Here is a 17562-nt window from a genome sequence, read left to right on the forward strand (position 1 = left end):
CCTTCCAGCACTTGCAGGGGGCGTGCAAATGGTGGAAGGCGCATGCTCTTCACGTCCAGTGTTGGGAAGGTCAGGCATCGCAACCGACACAATTGGACTCTCCTTGTGGATTTGGGATTTCAAAGAACGCACAGTTCTTTGCGGTGCTTTTGCCAGCTTGAGTCTTTTCAGTTTTCTAGCGAGAGGCTGAGTGCTTCCATCCTCATGTGAAGCTGAACCACTAGCCATGAACATAGGCCAGGGCCTCAGCCGTTCCTTGCCACTCCGTGTGGTAAATGGCATATTGGCAAGTTTACGCTTCTCCTCCGACAATTTTATTTTAGGTTTTGGAGTCCTTTTTTTACTGATATTTGGTGTTTTGGTTTTGACATGCTCTGTACTATGCCATTGGGCATCGGCCTTGGCAGACGACGTTGCTGGCATTTCATCGTCTCGGCCATGACTAGTGGCAGCAGCTTCAGCACGAGGTGGAAGTGGATCTTGATCTTTCCCTAATTTTGGAACCTCAACATTTTTGTTCTCCATATTTTAATAGGCACAACTAAAAGGCACCTCAGGTAAACAATGGAGATGGATGGATTGGATACTAGTATACAATTATGGACGGGCTGCCGAGTGCCGACACAGAGGTAGCCACAGCCGTGAACTACCGCACTGTACTGTGTCTGCTGCTAATATATAGACTGGTTGATAAAGAGATAGTATACTCGTAACTAGTATGTATGTATAAAGAAAGAAAAAAAAACCACGGTTAGGTGGTATATACAATTATGGACGGGCTGCCGAGTGCCGACACAGAGGTAGCCACAGCCGTGAACTACCGCACTGTACTGTGTCTGCTGCTAATATATAGACTGGTTGATAAAGAGATAGTATACTCGTAACTAGTATGTATGTATAAAGAAAGAAAAAAAAACACGGTTAGGTGGTATATACAATTATGGACGGGCTGCCGAGTGCCGACACAGAGGTAGCCACAGCCGTGAACTACCGCACTGTACTGTGTCTGCTGCTAATATATAGACTGGTTGATAAAGAGATAGTATACTCGTAACTAGTATGTATGTATAAAGAAAGAAAAAAAAACCACGGTTAGGTGGTATATACAATTATGGACGGGCTGCCGAGTGCCGACACAGAGGTAGCCACAGCCGTGAACTACTGTACTGTGTCTGCTGCTAATATATAGACTGGTTGATAAAGAGATAGTATACTCGTAACTAGTATGTATGTATAAAGAAAGAAAAAAAAAACCACGGTTAGGTGGTATATACAATTATGGACGGGCTGCCGAGTGCCGACACAGAGGTAGCCACAGCCGTGAACTACTGTACTGTGTCTGCTGCTAATATATAGACTGGTTGATAAAGAGATAGTATACTCGTAACTAGTATGTATGTATAAAGAAAGAAAAAAAAACCACGGTTAGGTGGTATATACAATTATGGACGGGCTGCCGAGTGCCGACACAGAGGTAGCCACAGCCGTGAACTACCGCACTGTACTGTGTCTGCTGCTAATATATAGACTGGTTGATAAAGAGATAGTATACTCGTAACTAGTATGTATGTATAAAGAAAGAAAAAAAAACCACGGTTAGGTGGTATATACAATTATGGACGGGCTGCCGAGTGCCGACACAGAGGTAGCCACAGCCGTGAACTACCGCACTGTACTGTGTCTGCTGCTAATATATAGACTGGTTGATAAAGAGATAGTATACTCGTAACTAGTATGTATGTATAAAGAAAGAAAAAAAAACCACGGTTAGGTCACTGGTATATACAATTATGGACGGGCTGCCGAGTGCCGACACAGAGGTAGCCACAGCCGTGAACTACCGCACTGTACTGTGTCTGCTGCTAATATAGACTGGTTGATAAAGAGATAGTATACTACTAATATTATATACTGGTGGTCAGGTCACTGGTCACTAGTCACACTGGCAGTGGCACTCCTGCAGCAAAAGTGTGCACTGTTTAATTTTAATATAATATTATGTACTCCTGGCTCCTGCTATAACCTATAACTGGCACTGCAGTAGTGCTCCCCAGTCTCCCCCACAATTATAAGCTGTGTGAGCTGAGCAGTCAGACAGATATATAATATATATAGATGATGCAGCACACTGGCCTGAGCCTGAGCAGTGCACACAGATATGGTATGTGACTGACTGAGTCACTGTGTGTATCGCTTTTTTCAGGCAGAGAACGGATATATTAAATAAACTGCACTGTGTGTCTGGTGGTCACTCACTATATAATATATTATGTACTCCTGGCTCCTGCTATAACCTATAACTGGCACTGCAGTAGTGCTCCCCAGTCTCCCCCACAATTATAAGCTGTGTGAGCTGAGCAGTCAGACAGATCTATATAATATTATATATAGATAATAGATGATGCAGCACACTGGCCTGAGCAGTGCACACAGATATGGTATGTGACTGAGTCACTGTGTGCTGTGTATCGCTTTTTTCAGGCAGAGAACGGATTATAAATAAAAGTGGTGGTCACTGGTCACTATCAGCAAAACTCTGCACTGTACACTACTGAGTACTCCTAATGCTCCCCAAAATTAGTAAATCAAGTGTCTCTCTAATCTATTCTAATTCTAAACGGAGAGGACGCCAGCCACGTCCTCTCCCTATCAATCTCAATGCACGTGTGAAAATGGCGGCGACGCGCGGCTCCTTATATAGAATCCGAGTCTCGCGATAGAATCCGAGCCTCGCGAGAATCCGACAGCGTCATGATGACGTTCGGGCGCGCTCGGGTTAACCGAGCAAGGCGGGAAGATCCGAGTCGCTCGGACCCGTGAAAAAAAACATGAAGTTCTGGCGGGTTCGGATTCAGAGAAACCGAACCCGCTCATCTCTAGCAAAGACCCGGCTCCCGTTCACACTGCACAGTGAGCCGGGTTGAAACCGTGTTCAACCCTGCTCATGACCAGGGATGAAATACCGGGTCACCTTTCAGACCGCACATGAACACGTGTTATGCATAACCCGTGTTCAGAGGTGGTGGTTTGAACAGCTAATCAACTAAACCCTACTGATATGACACACAACTGTTATCACATTTCTGCATTTCTAGCTGTTATCACATTTCTGCAACATATCAGATAACGAAAAACTTTCTATAATGCCTATGCTTTTAAAGGAATTTTCATTGTAGTGTTGATGTATTTTTTTTAAACGATTTTTTCTTTACTTGTTTTGTTTACAAAATTCTAATAACATTTATTTATAAAATTGATGGAAAAAAAGAGAAAATTAGATTTGAGTATAAAGTAATTTAAAGTAATTAAGGCCGCAACAATTGAGTGATTAATATTAGGCCCTGACATCTCTCTGTATGGGCTTACAGTCTTCAGTGTGCCAGGATTATTATTATTTTACTCTAGGTCTGGGGTTGATGCGAATAACCAAACGTTATGGTGCAAGCAGCAGGCTTCCAATTTTTTGGCTGTATTTCATTCCCTTACCCGTCCCCTGGTCTTCATCATGGGTATCTTCATCAGCAAGGATTATGAATAGGACAGCAACGTTAAGCATGCAAAAACACCAAGTGTATTCCGACTGCTTCAGTAGATGAAAATGTTATAGTCAAAACGCTGTCCCAACTTCAGCACAAGTATGACTCCAACCCAAATCCATTTAAAGTAATGATTTGTATGCTGTGTAGTGACCCGAAGAATTGGGACAGGAAATCTCGAGATAATGCATTTTTCTTTGTTTATATTCATAACTGGGGAAATGCTGCCCCATGCAGTTACTTAGAGTAGAGAAATAATGTATGTGTTCTTTTGCTTGTATTCATAACTGGGAAATGCCTACCAATGATATAAAAAAAGTCTGCAGCAACAATGCATGGTGGCCTCTCTCGGAACCAAATCATGCTGATGGTGTCCTTTTCCACCTGGGTGACTAAATGAAGTAGGTAATGGGCTCCCAGTTACGCTGCTAGTACTACACTTAGAGCAAGTAGCTAGTGCTTGGAAAGACTCATGATTGTGTGTGTGTTGACCACTCACTTTTGACCTCAGCTTGTTTGTACTAGTACCAGGTCGAACAAAATGTGGCCGTAGTCTAAACCTTTCTTTGCCACTAGGGGTGGTGTATGGAATGTCAGCTGTCTTTTTCTTTTGGCAAAATCACTACATTAATCAGTAACATTTCCACTGACAGTCCTATCACCACAAGTCGACATTTTAATTGACATTAAGCAAGAATTATGTGATTTGGAATGGCCTTGCTAAAACATTCTTCTTCCCACATGCACTTTGGGGTAAATTTACTTAGGTGGGAGTTCTATTTAATATGGGATGTTGCCCATAGCAACCAATCAGATTCCAGGTATTATCTTCTAGAAGGTGCTGGATAAATGAGAAGTGGAATCTGATTGGTTGCTATGGGCAACATCCCATCTTAAATAGAACTCCCATCTTAGTACATTTACCCCTTTGTGTCCACTACTAGAAGATGATGAATTACTAGTAGTGCTTGTGTTGCTAGTATTAAGATGATTACCCTGACCCACAGACTGATCACCCTGATTCATCACTGATTTTACAAATAAACTAAAACAGGTAAACAGTGCATTATTATTATTATTATTATTATTATTATTATTATTATTATCATACACAGTAGTGAGACACCTTTCAATTCACAAAAATAAAATACCAGAGTAATAGCCCAAACGTTTGCTTCCCCAGTGAACTGTGACATCACTTTGCTCACAATATAAATACAAGATTTTTGTGTGTTTTTTTAATTAATTAAGTATTATTATTATTATTTTTTTGTTTTGAGGGGAGGGATTAAGTTCACTGACAAATACAAATAAGTAGTTATTTAAAAACTTTTGTTTTTGAGTGACTCATTCGAATAATTTTTGTAGTCCTAGTTGTATTACGTTAATCATTTTTGTGTGTGTAAATCTGGCTGTGATAGCAGCCAATGCCTCCACAGCCAGTGACCTCACTGCTCCTCGGTTTATTTGAATACAATGGTTTGCCCTGCAAACAAATAAGTAGTGCAAACTATATGAGTAAGAATATTATTCAACAGGATGGAAAATCTTAGACTCTAGCAAACTTTTTACCTGCCTCTCACTCTGTCACTATTAGCCACTAGTATCCATTTTAAGTTGAGTATAATTATAATTTTAAGGACAGTTCTGGTTAGCTAGGTAACAGTTTATACTCGACTGTAGCTGCAGGTTATGCAACAGGGAATGCTGATGCATCCCACAGACCAGGGTTTAGGCTGGAATTGTCGTTTTACCTAGAAAAGGGTAAGTCAAGTAGTTATGCAATAGGGGAATCAGGGGTAAATGTATTGTATGTCGTTGTGGGAGAGAAGCCGCATAAGCGCACGTTATGTGCACTGAGACCGCTTCTCTCCCATGTATGACGGCTACAGTGCCGGCTTAGTGACATATCGGTACTGCTATAACAGATAGCACGCTGATATGAGGGGGCAATGTATGAACTGTCAGAATCGATTTTGACAGCTGCAGGTGGCGATTCCCTATCTCAAGAGCAGGGACAGAGCTGTCCATGTCTGTGGTTGGTGCCAGCTCCGGACTGCGCAGGGGATCTCGCGTGAGTGGCGAGATCCCGCACAGGCTCAGTGAAGCTGGCCGGGCAGGGAGACACTGCGCATTAGAACTGAGCTGATTCGCTGTGTGCTCAGAGGGAGCTTTCGCTTTCGTTTATACATCTTGTCGATGTCCCTTCCTGCTTCACCTTAGTAACGATCCGTGTCGCTATAATATATTTACCTCTTAGGGGTCTATTTACTAAGCCTTGGTTGGAGATAAAGTACCAGCCAAACGGCTCCTAACTCATTTTGACAACCAGCCTATGACATGGCAGTTAGGAGCTGATTGGCTGGTACTTTATGTCCGACCACTTTATCTCCATCCAAGGCTTAGTAAATAGACCTGTTAGATTACATTAATAACTAGGGTGTTTATACAGAATACAGTACATATAGCCACCATGCTCTTCCACTACTTTGCAGTGAGTTAACATGTTACAAGGGCAGCGCTTCTATTACACAACCACTTTCTTGTGTACAGAGACAACCACTGCCAGTGTCTCATGTCCACCACTTGCGTACAAAATCCACAACATTGGAAACATCAGTCGCACATCGAACCTCAGAGCACGGCTGAGCATCTTACCTAAGACACCTGGCACTGTCCTGCTGTGAAAGAATTTGCAGTGCAACACTTTAAAACCCTCATAAAATAATTCTGACACTCCAGCATTGTCCTAGCCACCTCCGGTTAACGCCCCCAAATGCTGGGTTTCTGTCACTTACATTGTGGATAAATCCTCTCAAAGATCGCTGCCACAAGACCATCGTGACACTGACATCAACATTATGTGAACCTCTGATTTGGGACCTTGGTCTCTGCTTTTTAATCAATCAATAAGATACTTTATCAGGTGCAGAAGAACATCTGGTTAACACTGCCAGTTTTGGGTTTAGTGGTCATTTAAGCATTAAAAAAAAAATTGTTAGCAAACCAAAAAAGTAAGCAATTGGGCAAAACCATGTTGCACTGCAGGTGGGGACATTTAACATGTGCAGATAGTTTTAGATTTGGGTGGGTTATTTTGTTTCTCTGCATGGTAAATACTGGCTGCTTTATTTTTACACTGCAATTTAGATTTGAGTTTGAACACACCCCACCCAAATCTAACTCTCTCTCTCTGCACATGTTACATCTGCCCCACCTGCAGTGCAACATGGTTTTGCCCTTTTTGATCTTTTTAGGTGTGCTAACAAACTTGAATAAGGCCCAATATTTATTTGTATATTGTGTTGCATTATGCGTGTATTTTTTTTTTAAATTAAATTTCCTTTTTTTCTAATATGTGTTCAATTTAGGTTACAAAAATCTGAATCAAAGGAAACGGTCTCAATTCAAAGCCCAAGTGTACCCACTAATACCGCTGTGGCAGTGCCTGTAGGTAATAGCCAATTTGGTTGTCAAAATCAAGATCCAAAAAAGACTGCAAGAAGTAAGTGTTTGTTTTTTCCTTCCGTATCTTTATATTGTCTTTATATTATATAGATGATCACAATGTGCATTTGCTGCCTCTTTATGAGGTTTGAGAGAGATGACAGTCGGTGCTCATTTTAATAAGCCAGAGAACTTAAAACATACTTGCCTACCCTCCCGGAATGGCCGGGAGGCTCCCGAAAATCAGGTGACCCTCCCGGCCCCCCGGAAGAGCAGGCAAGTCTCCCGATTACAGGGGTCCCCCCCTGCCCGGCAGCCCACTTAGCGAGTGAAGTGGGCGGTCCGGGCAGGCGATGACGCGATTCTTGTTGAATCGCGTCATGCAAGCCAATTGCGGCATTACACAGTGGGGGGCGTGGCTTGCACGACGTGATCCAGCAGCCACGCCCCTGTCCCTCCTCTGGCCCGCCCCGCCCCCGTGCCACCTCCGGTCCGCCCCCCTCCTCACATCAGCTCACTGCCCGCCCCCCTGCTGAGCCGACTGGCTGCTCTCTCCCGGAGAGAGCAGCCCAAAAGTCGGCAACTATGACTTAAAATCCATGTTTCCACTAGAAAAGAGCTAGTAATAGCATTGAATAATATACATGCTATCGTTTCAGATGCTTCTCAAATATGAAGCTACGTATGTAGATTTGTTCTTTGATTGGAAAATCTTCAAACTGCAGATTTTCTGGTAGTAAAATATAATAGCAGGGTACAATAGCTTGCAGGACATCCCTACTTCCAGTAACACAGGGCCTAATTCAGACTTGATCGATTTTGCACGGCAACGATCAGTTACTCAGACATGTGGGGGGGGACCCAGCACAGGGCTAGTCTGCCCCGCATGTCTGGCTCTGCCCTACCGCACAAGTACAAAAGCATTGCACAGCGACGATGCTTTTTTACTTGAAGAGTAGCTCCCAGCCAGCGCAGCTCCTGCTCGCTGGCAGGGAGCTACTCGTCACTGTCCAGATCGCAGTGGCTGCATGTTCCCCCAACATGCGTTGCCCAAACCACGCCCCTGAAATGGTGGCCAAATGCCACTGGCCCGCCCCCTCCCACCCAGCGAAGTCTCTGCCTGTCAATCAGGCAGAGGTGATCGCAGGGCTGAGATGGGCGTCTGCTGTCTGGCATGCGCCGGCGCACTGCGTTGCCGACGCATACGCAGTTCAGAACTGATCAGCTGCTGTGCGAAAACGCACAGCTGCGATCAGGTCTGAATTAGGCCCTCAGAGCGGCCACATTGCCTGCTGAGCACAGGCTATACCACCGTCTCTGGCTATAATATGATATTGCGTTAAATGAGTACAATGTGGACAGAGGCTTTTTAGTGCTAGTTCTTATGGGTTTTGCCAACAATATAACTAAAAAATGTAATATTTAAAACTGTCATTGGTACTCGGTGTAAGTCACTCTGGCTTGTCCCTCAAATATAAACCCCCTTGCAAATTTTGCTTATCCTCATGTAGTTTTTCCAATTACTACTATCTCCCCCAACACAACCAGACAAATCAGAATCACAGTACATTTATGGAGGTGACTTGCCACATCCAGACTAACTGATCTGTCAAGAAGTAACAACCTAGTCCATTCTGTCCACAGCAACTGGGAAAATAGAAATAAAAGTATGGAGGACATGTACACACTCTCGTCTGTGGCAGGAAAGAGTTTCCCCTCAAACACCTTCCTCACACAAGTGTGTTCTGACATACCAAAAATACTCACCAGAATACCTGCCCGGATACCCTTGCCGCACTGCAATCCAGCTGCAAGAATCACACAATGCCTGCCCGCAATGCTCCTAACACTATTTACTGCGTAATATGTTCCACCCATTCTATCCAACTGCTTCATGCAAAATTACCCTAATAACAATAACTTGCACAACCATAAACTTACAATACAAAACTTGTGACAAAATCAAAGAACAATGGGGGTAATTGACTTTTGAGTTGATCGCAGCAGCAAGTTTGTTAGCAGTTGGGCAAAACCATGTGCACTGCGGGTGTGGCAGATAAAACATTTGCAGAGAGAGTTAGATTTGGGTGGGTTATTTTGTTTCTGTGCAGGGTAAATACTGGCTGCTTTATTTTTACACTGCAATTTAGAGTTCAGTTTGAATACACCCCACCCAAATCTAACTCTCTCTGCAAATGTTATATCTGCCCCCATGGTTTTGCCCAACTGCTAACAAATTTGCTGCTGCGATCAACTCATAATTAGGCCCAATGCACTAAAAGGAAGTACACTACCAATGGGGGCCTGGAAGCTGGGAAATCTCATTTCAGGTTAATCCGGGAGGTTCTCTGGTGCAAAATATCTTATTTGGGCCTAAAAGGGAACTATGCCTTGGTATACCTTTCGAACTCTGTGCAATCATTTTGCTGGCAAACTATGGCATGGAATGTTTCTAAATTTATTGAGCTGACTGAACTTAGTCCTTGGTGGCTAATCTATTTGGGGGTACTGGAGGCTTGGGCAGGCCTGTAAAGGCTCCTCTAGTGGTTGAACGGAATACATTTTTTTTAATGGTTTTGTGCAGTCTTCTCTGGGAGATGTTTCCTCTTCTGGCTTTGACATTGAACTGAAGAGATACACTTGTGCTAGCTAAAGCTGGTAGCATGCACAGTTTGGCTCACCGCCATGGTGACCAATTGGACAAGCTTGAATTTGATTCGGCAGCTTACCTGAATCCAGAGAAGTCTCCTCTTTCAGCTCTCATACATCAGTGGTGCTATCCTATGCTCAGCCCCACTACACATATGTAACCCTTACAACTATGAAGACTAAACACAGGTAGAGTACACAAAATGAAGTATACTATATGTATCTAGATACTCGCTCCACTTGCATCATCTACAAACTCTTAAACAATCTTAGCAGTTTTACCACCATTAAGAAAAACGCTGGAAAAACAGCATAACCAACAATTGATGGGTTGCACATAAATCTGTATAAAGCATTTGAACACAATTTCCAGATACACCTTGTTGTTGCACATGTGTATATTTGTAAGCTATACTATAAATGTAATTAAGAAGTATGAATATACAGTTGAAAATAAATAATGGCAATCCGAAAAATATAACTATTGCACACAATGGGGGTAATTCCAAATTGATCGCAGCAGGAATTTTTTTTAGCAGTTGGGCAAACGTGGAACAGAAGGTAGGGAAAAAATGTGCGCAATTAAAACCAGAGGTGCAGCCTAAATATGCGTGATAGAGTGTACATCCAAAAAAACACTTAAAACACTATATAGAAGTAGAAAAGCACGCATACACAAGGCGCTCAGAGGTTAAAAATAGTACACCACAATAGGAGCTTTAAAATATAAGTATAATCACCCCGCTATTTCCAGAGAGAGCAGGCTTGCAATCTAGACTCAAATTTTCTTATTTCACCTTTCTTAATAGGAATCTAGAAAGACACAACGTGACTACCTCCACATATCATGTGTTTGAGGTAGAGCACAAAGAATACAAGAGATAGTGTAGTAGTCCTTTTACAAAGGGTAGTCTCTAAATAAATCAATGCACTTACAAACATACTAGGTGCTTCATCGCGCCCTACGGGCGCTCTTCACACCGTCGCAAGGGGCTACGCCCCCTTAACCCTTGCATGCCTTTCTGGGGTTCAATATTTGTATTATATAAAGTATTAACTGCATTCCTTTGTTAGTGGTTAAATATTGCACAATGAAAGGGCGTGCGATGGTGAAGGAGGCGCAGCCCCTTGCGACGGCGTGAACAGCACCTGCAGGGCACGATGTACAGAATGTAGCAGGTGCGGGGGGGGACTGCGGATGGTGTCTGTAGATGCTGCAGGTGGAGGGGGGCAGAAGTGGGGGTGGGGCCCGGATGGGGAAGAGTCGGGAGGTGCTGCGGGTGGGGGAGGGGCAGAGGAGTGGGGGATGCAGATTGGGGAGGTGTCCGGAGGCACTGCAGGTGGGGGAGGGGCAGGGGTGCCATGGGTGGGAGAGGGGCAGGTGTGGGGATGTTGTGGATGGGTGAAGGGTTCCGGAGGTGCTGTGGGATGGGAAGGGGTGGGAGTACCGGGGGTGGGGTAGTGGTCCGCAGGCGCCATGGGTAGGGGAGGGGCAGGAATGGGTGGTGCGGCGCATAGGGAAGGAGGTCCGGAGGTGCTGCTGGTGGTGGAGGGGCAGGTGCGGTGGTGCCATTGGTGGGGGAGGGGTGGGTGAGGGGGGGACCGCGGATTGAGGAGGGTGTCTGCAGATGCTGCGGGTGGAGGGGGGCAGGTGTGGGGGGAGACATATAAAGGGGGTGGATGGTGGAGGGGGCCTGGAGGTGCTGTGGGTGGTGAAGGGGCGGAGGAGTGGGAGCCACGGGTGGTGTAGGGGGTCTGGAGGCACAGCGTGTGGGGGAGAGGTGGAGGGGAAGGTGCAGAGGTGTGGTGCATTGGGGAGAGGTCTGGAGGCGCTGCGGGTACTGTACCTGCCAAAAAGGTAGTTGGAGGGTATGTAGTAACAGGGCCAGGACAGGGGTGACAGGGTCAGAACAGGGTTGACGGGGCCAGGACAGGGGTGACAGAGTCAGAAAAGGGGTGACGGGGCCAGGACAGAAATGACAGGGACAGGATAGGGGTGACAGGCCAGGGTAGGGGTGGCAGGAACAGGACAGGGGTGACAGGGCCAGTATAGGGTTGACAGGGCAAGCACAGGGGTAACAGGGCCAGGATAGGGGTAACAGGGCCAGCATAAGGGTGACAGGGCCAGGATAAGGGTGACAGGGCCAGGATATGGGTGACAGGGCCAGGATAAGGGTGAAAGGGCCAGGATAAGGGTGGCAGGGCAAGGCCAGGGGTGACAGGGACATGACAGAACACAGGGCACGGGAGAGATTGGTATTAGGGACAAAACAGTGGTGACACAGATGTGTCTTACCGGAGTCACTGCTGCTGGCTGCTGCTGTTCCACTCCAACCTGTTGGGATCTGCTGCTGGTGGAGACTTGGCATGGCTGACTCTCTGCCCGTCCGCATCCCTTCCCCCCTCCTCAGTCACACACCGCAGACCTCGCGCAGCTGCCGGGCACTGTGGTAAGGGGAGACTGGGAGTGACTGGTTAGCCCCAGGAGATGCTGCGGCTGGAGGGAGGAGGGGGTCGGAGCCTGCAAGCAGCTCGGACTTCTGCAGCGTTACCCGCCGGCTAAAGTGTGTGAAGGAGCTGGGCGCACCTCACTGTGGGTGGCAGCGCTGCAGCTAGCGGTGGGGTTGCCGGGGCTGGAGATAACAGAGGCAGTACGGAACCTGCACAGCGGCAGGTGCCCCACAAAACTGCAGCTAAGAAGCGTGGAGTGTGCCAGAAAGTGACGCTCCTCCGCGCCAGAGAGGGGGGGGTCAAGCACACAGTGAGCCGGTGCCCGTCTGTCTGTACGGCATACCCCCTCACACACCCCCATACCTCCCAAATGTCCCGATTTTCGCGGGACAGTCCCATTTTTTTGGGTCTGTCCCGCTGTCCCACCCGCGGGTCGCAGTGTCCCGCGGTAACGGGGGGGTCAGTTGGAAAGCTCCTGTACTCGCTGTTCTGCTTAGCAGAGCAGCGGTGAATAGTGGAGACAGAGGGTGAGGGGGCATCAGGGGGTATGGATTAAGGGGGGTTCCAGCAGCAGAGCCGGATTAAGGGGGGGGGCAGGGGGTACGTACCGTTGGCCCCACAGTTTTAGGGGGCCCCCCGGCTCGAGTAGCTCTGTCCCAGCTCAGAAGCCCCCCCCCCCCGTCCTGCCAGCAACAACGGCAGCATTGTGCTACTGTCAGCACACGCTGCTGCGTGTTGGCAGGTCTGTGGTGTTGCAGGGAGGCAGCAGTCTCCCTGCTTTCTTCTGCCTGTGCGGGTGTGTAGATGGGAGCGATCACCTCCTCTGGATTTACCCCTAGCTGAGGGGCCAAAATTCCATTTAAAAAACAACGGAATTTGCGTAAGGGGGCGTGGCCTCGCGGGCCGCGATTAGGCCACGCCCCCAACCCACAGCAGGCACAGCAATGAGATAGGGCTCCCCTGTCTCAAGTGCCCTGGCCCCCCCAGACTCATAATCAGCCCCTGGGGGCATGCCAGCAGCTCACAGAGCGCTGGGCATGCCCCCTCATTGACGAAAACGGGGCCCTCCCGTGAAGCCACGCCCCCTTTTCGCCGAGTGTGTGTCCCTCCTTCTGTCTGAAGAAAGCTCCTGCAGAAAGCTGGGAGGTATGCACCCCTGCCTGTGCCATGCCCATACTATCTGCTTCTGCTCCTAGTCTCCTGTAGATTTGGCCAGATCTGTGACTCATTTGACTAACTCCGCCCACTGTTGTGACTCCGCCCAGCGTTAGCAAATGAATCACAAAGTCACAGATCTGGGCTATTATATAGGAGATGTTAGTAAACAGCGTGTTTCATGATCCCACACGGCAAACTGCTTATCATCCAGCTGAGGATATCTAGGCAAGGATCTGGACCGATGTATAAATCTAAAAAATAAGTGCGACTACCTCCACATAGTATGTGTTTTGAGGTTTGAGGCACATAAAGAAGAGATAGTGCAATAATCCTTTTAACATGTAAAGAATTTAATACATCAATGCACTTACAAACGAACGTAGTTAAAACAGCATTTAAAACCAAGTTTCCACAAGGTATCCAGCTTAGCAGATAGTAGCAGCCACCCTCAGATCCCGGTCTAAGATGGAAAGTTGGGCAAAACCATGTGCACTGCAGGGGGGGGGGGGGGGGGGGGGCAGATATAACATTTGCAGAGAGAATTAGATTTGTGTGGGTTATTTTGTTTCTGTGCAGGGTAAATACTGGCTGCTTTATTTTTACACTGCAATTAAGATTGCAGATTGAACACACCACACCCAAATCTAACTCTCTGCACATGTTATATCTGCCTCCCCTGCAGTGCACATGGTTTTGCCCAACTGCTAACAAAAATCCTGCTGCGATCAACTCAGAATTACCCCCATTAAGCAAACTGAACCAATGCTTACGCAGAGTACCCAAACTAAAGTCTCTTTAAATAAAAAAGTAAATAAAAAAACAGTAGTTTAGCATGCCACCTAGTGGACAGAGTGAAGTAAACACTTCTAGTTCACTACCAAAAGGGAGGTGTGGAATATAATAGAAACATTCAGATTTATATTACACATTTATACTGTAATACGCAAAGAAGATCGATGGACGATATTACTCTACAATTTTCTGGTCTGTATGCCTTTTGAAGATATCGAGTATATTTGAAGAAATGCTTTGGCGAGCTAGTGTTCTGTTTTTTTTGTTTTTATTTTAAATCTCCCACGGAGCACTTTATAGCACCTGATCCAGACACAGGACCCGAGAGAATACACCACCGCTGCAGGACACAATGTGCAGTTTTACTTCAGCCATTTCTTGTCTATTGTAAAGCTGATTCACTGTCGTCACCAGTACATTTACATAGAAGGATACTTCTTTGAATAAGCAGTCCATCATATACAGAGTTCAGCCGTGAAGAGATCAGTTCGTCAAACCTCTAGATTCATGTTTTGTATTAGAGGAAGTAAACTGGAACAAATAATAGCATACTTTATAATACAACTCTGTAAGATGCATGCATGGAGGTCTAAGGGGGAATTCAATTGTTATTGCCACCCAATTTCCTGTCTAAAGTGACAGGGGATTGCAGGGAATGATAATTAATTGATGCTCCTTATCATGCCCATTAGTGTCGGCTTTAGCCGCGTAAAGCAGGCAAACCCAACTAAACTAATATGTGCGATGGTGAAAAGTGCCTTTTGGGTGACCAAACAGGTCACTTTTTGCAGCTGGTCACGTCCGACAGGAGAAACAGTTGAATAGCTCTATCAGGCATGCCGGAAAGACAGCTGCCAGTGCTTTCAATTAAATTCTTTCCATAAAGCGAAAATGAGCTGTATATACATAACATGGGGTCAATCCAATTAGGTGAGAGTTTGTTTCATGAAACTCTGATACATCACACAAAGGTGCACACCTGTGAAATGTAAGATCCAATTAGCAATGCCAATTTGCAGTAATCGCTGTGAGGTTGCGCAACTTTTCTACAAAATACTGCCTTGGAGTAGTGCATTTAAAAGTGGCAAAACCATTTTAGACCTCAAAATAGTGACAACTGAGATAGCAGGACTGTATAGACAGCTGTTAAGGCCATAAGACAGTAGTCCCCAAGCTGAGTGATGTGGCACTTACAGGGGTGCAAGGGGTTGATGGTCCAGGACCAAATAAAATTATTTTTGGTCAATGTGATGGGCATAGCCAGTACTGTTGATGCCAATCATAAAATATGTGGACAAATAGAAGAACAACCCTGTCCACCACCACATAATTGAAGGTCTGGATGACAGGTTACCACAGTTTACTTTAAAAATGTTTGCTGAGTTTTTCAATAAGAAACTTTTGGCCTAGGGATGCCATGTAATCATGCTGATAATCTAGGGTGCCATGCAGGCCCGTCAACAGGTGGATACAACCTTGCCGTACCCCGAGGTTCTGAGGGGAACTAAACATGGCTGTGGCACCTAGTAGTGGATTAGATGGTCCGTCCGGCGCGGCAGCACAGATATGCAAACACATGGTAGTAAGGTGCACCCTCCCCCCTGTGGTCACCTGGTTTGGTCCCCACACAACACTGCACGGCACCTGCCCGCCCCTTCCGTGTTCTGTTCCTGATGTGTAGTCCTTAGAGAGGAGCAGGGGGAATAGGCGTGACTGACTGGAACCAGCACCGGGCAGGATAGTGGCTCTACTATTTATCATATAGTAATTTAATTTTAATTATATATTCAATTCTATAGAAGTTTATGAAATATATGTATAATATAGTTAGTAAATATATAGTTATAGATTAGTATATATTGGCACGTGTGTGTGTGGGGGGGGGGTTGAGGGGCAGTGGCGTAACTAGGGTTCTTGGAGCCTAGGGCAAGATTAGGAATGGAGCCCCCCCCCCCCTTAGCTGTGAGAGCTGCTCACAGGACCCAGCCGTTACCTAACTGGATTGACCACACTGACTTAATAGTTTTTTTTTTTTTTTTTGTTTTTTTATATCCATCTTTATATATAATATCAAGTCAGATACATGAGATAGAATTTTACAGCATGCAATGAGCCTATGATTCCCCCACAGAAGGAAATATCAGTTTGTAAAATGTCCACCACTGCTATATATTTTTTTTCCAAGCTTAATTTACAGTTTTGTGTTTTTCTATTTTTATTCCATGGAAACTTGTTTTTTGGTTTTAAAGTATACAATTTCAATTTTCATACATAGCTTTTAAAACATTTTCTCTTCCTTTAGGAATTGCACCAATGATGGCAAAATCCATGCGAGCGTTCAAGAACAGAGTAGGACCAAGATAAGTTTTAAGATCCTGTGAGGAAATTGAAAACAACAAAATGTTAATATATAATTTTTCCTTTTTTTTTTTTTCTTCAATGCTTGGTGCCTAGAAAAAGTATTAATTCAATTATGAATGAATTGGTTTATATTGTATTCTAATAAAGTATAATACTAGAACTGTCAAACAGTTGTTTTGTAACGTTTATTTTTTTTTTTTAAATATCCGATTTGGTATAAAACAAAAGATTAAACAGACGTCGTATAAGAAAGTAGTGATGAGCACCGGAAATTTTTCGGGTTTTGTGTTTTGGTTTTGGGTTCGGTTCCGCGGCCGTGTTTTGGGTTCGAACGCGTTTTGGCAAAACCTCACCGAATTTTTTTTGTCGGATTCGGGTGTGTTTTGGATTCGGGTGTTTTTTTCAAAAAACCCTAAAAAACAGCTTAAATCATAGAATTTGGGGGTCATTTTGATCCCAAAGTATTATTAACCTCAATAACCATAATTTCCACTCATTTTCAGTCTATTCTGAACACCTCACACCTCACAATATTATTTTTAGTCCTAAAATTTGCACCGAGGTTGCTGGATGGCTAAGCTAAGCGACCCAAGTGGCCGACACAAACACCTGGCCCATCTAGGAGTGGCACTGCAGTGTCACGCAGGATGGCCCATCCAAAAAACACTCCCCAAACAGCACACGACGCAAAGAAAAAAAGAGGCGCAATGAGGTAGCTGTGTGAGTAAGCTAAGCGACCCTAGTGGCCGACACAAACACCTGGCCCATCTAGGAGTGGCACTGCAGTGTCACGCAGGATGGCCCTTCCAAAAAACACCCCCCAAACAGCACATGACGCAAAGAAAAATGAAAGAAAAAAGAGGTGCAAGATGGAATTGTCCTTGGGCCCTCCCACCCACCCTTATGTTGTATAAACAGGACATGCACACTTTAACCAACCCATCATTTCAGTGACAGGGTCTGCCACACGACTGTGACTGAAATGACGGGTTGGTTTGGACCCCCACCAAAAAAGAAGCAATTAATCTCTCCTTGCACAAACTGGCTCTACAGAGGCAAGATGTCCACCTCATCATCATCCTCCGATATATCACCGTGTACATCCCCCTCCTCACAGATTATCAATTCGTCCCCACTGGAATCCACCATCTCAGCTCCCTGTGTACTT

General features: G+C 45.4%; 1 protein-coding gene across 1 annotated transcript in view; it reads left to right on the top strand.

Annotated features, from left to right (window-relative positions):
* LOC134909633 (elongin-A-like) overlaps positions 1–16562 on the top strand; it is a 195477-nt gene extending 178915 nt beyond the window's left edge. Inside the window, exons 10-11 of the mRNA XM_063916717.1 lie at positions 6908–7041; positions 16336–16562. Coding sequence (XP_063772787.1) covers positions 6908–7041; positions 16336–16397 — 196 coding nt within the window. The 3' untranslated portion in view covers positions 16398–16562. The remainder of the gene's footprint in view (positions 1–6907; positions 7042–16335) is intronic.
* The last annotated feature ends 1000 nt before the right edge of the window (positions 16563–17562 follow it).

The sequence above is a fragment of the Pseudophryne corroboree genome, chromosome 4 (assembly GCF_028390025.1).
Source record: "Pseudophryne corroboree isolate aPseCor3 chromosome 4, aPseCor3.hap2, whole genome shotgun sequence".
NCBI classification, from domain to species: domain Eukaryota; kingdom Metazoa; phylum Chordata; class Amphibia; order Anura; family Myobatrachidae; genus Pseudophryne; species Pseudophryne corroboree.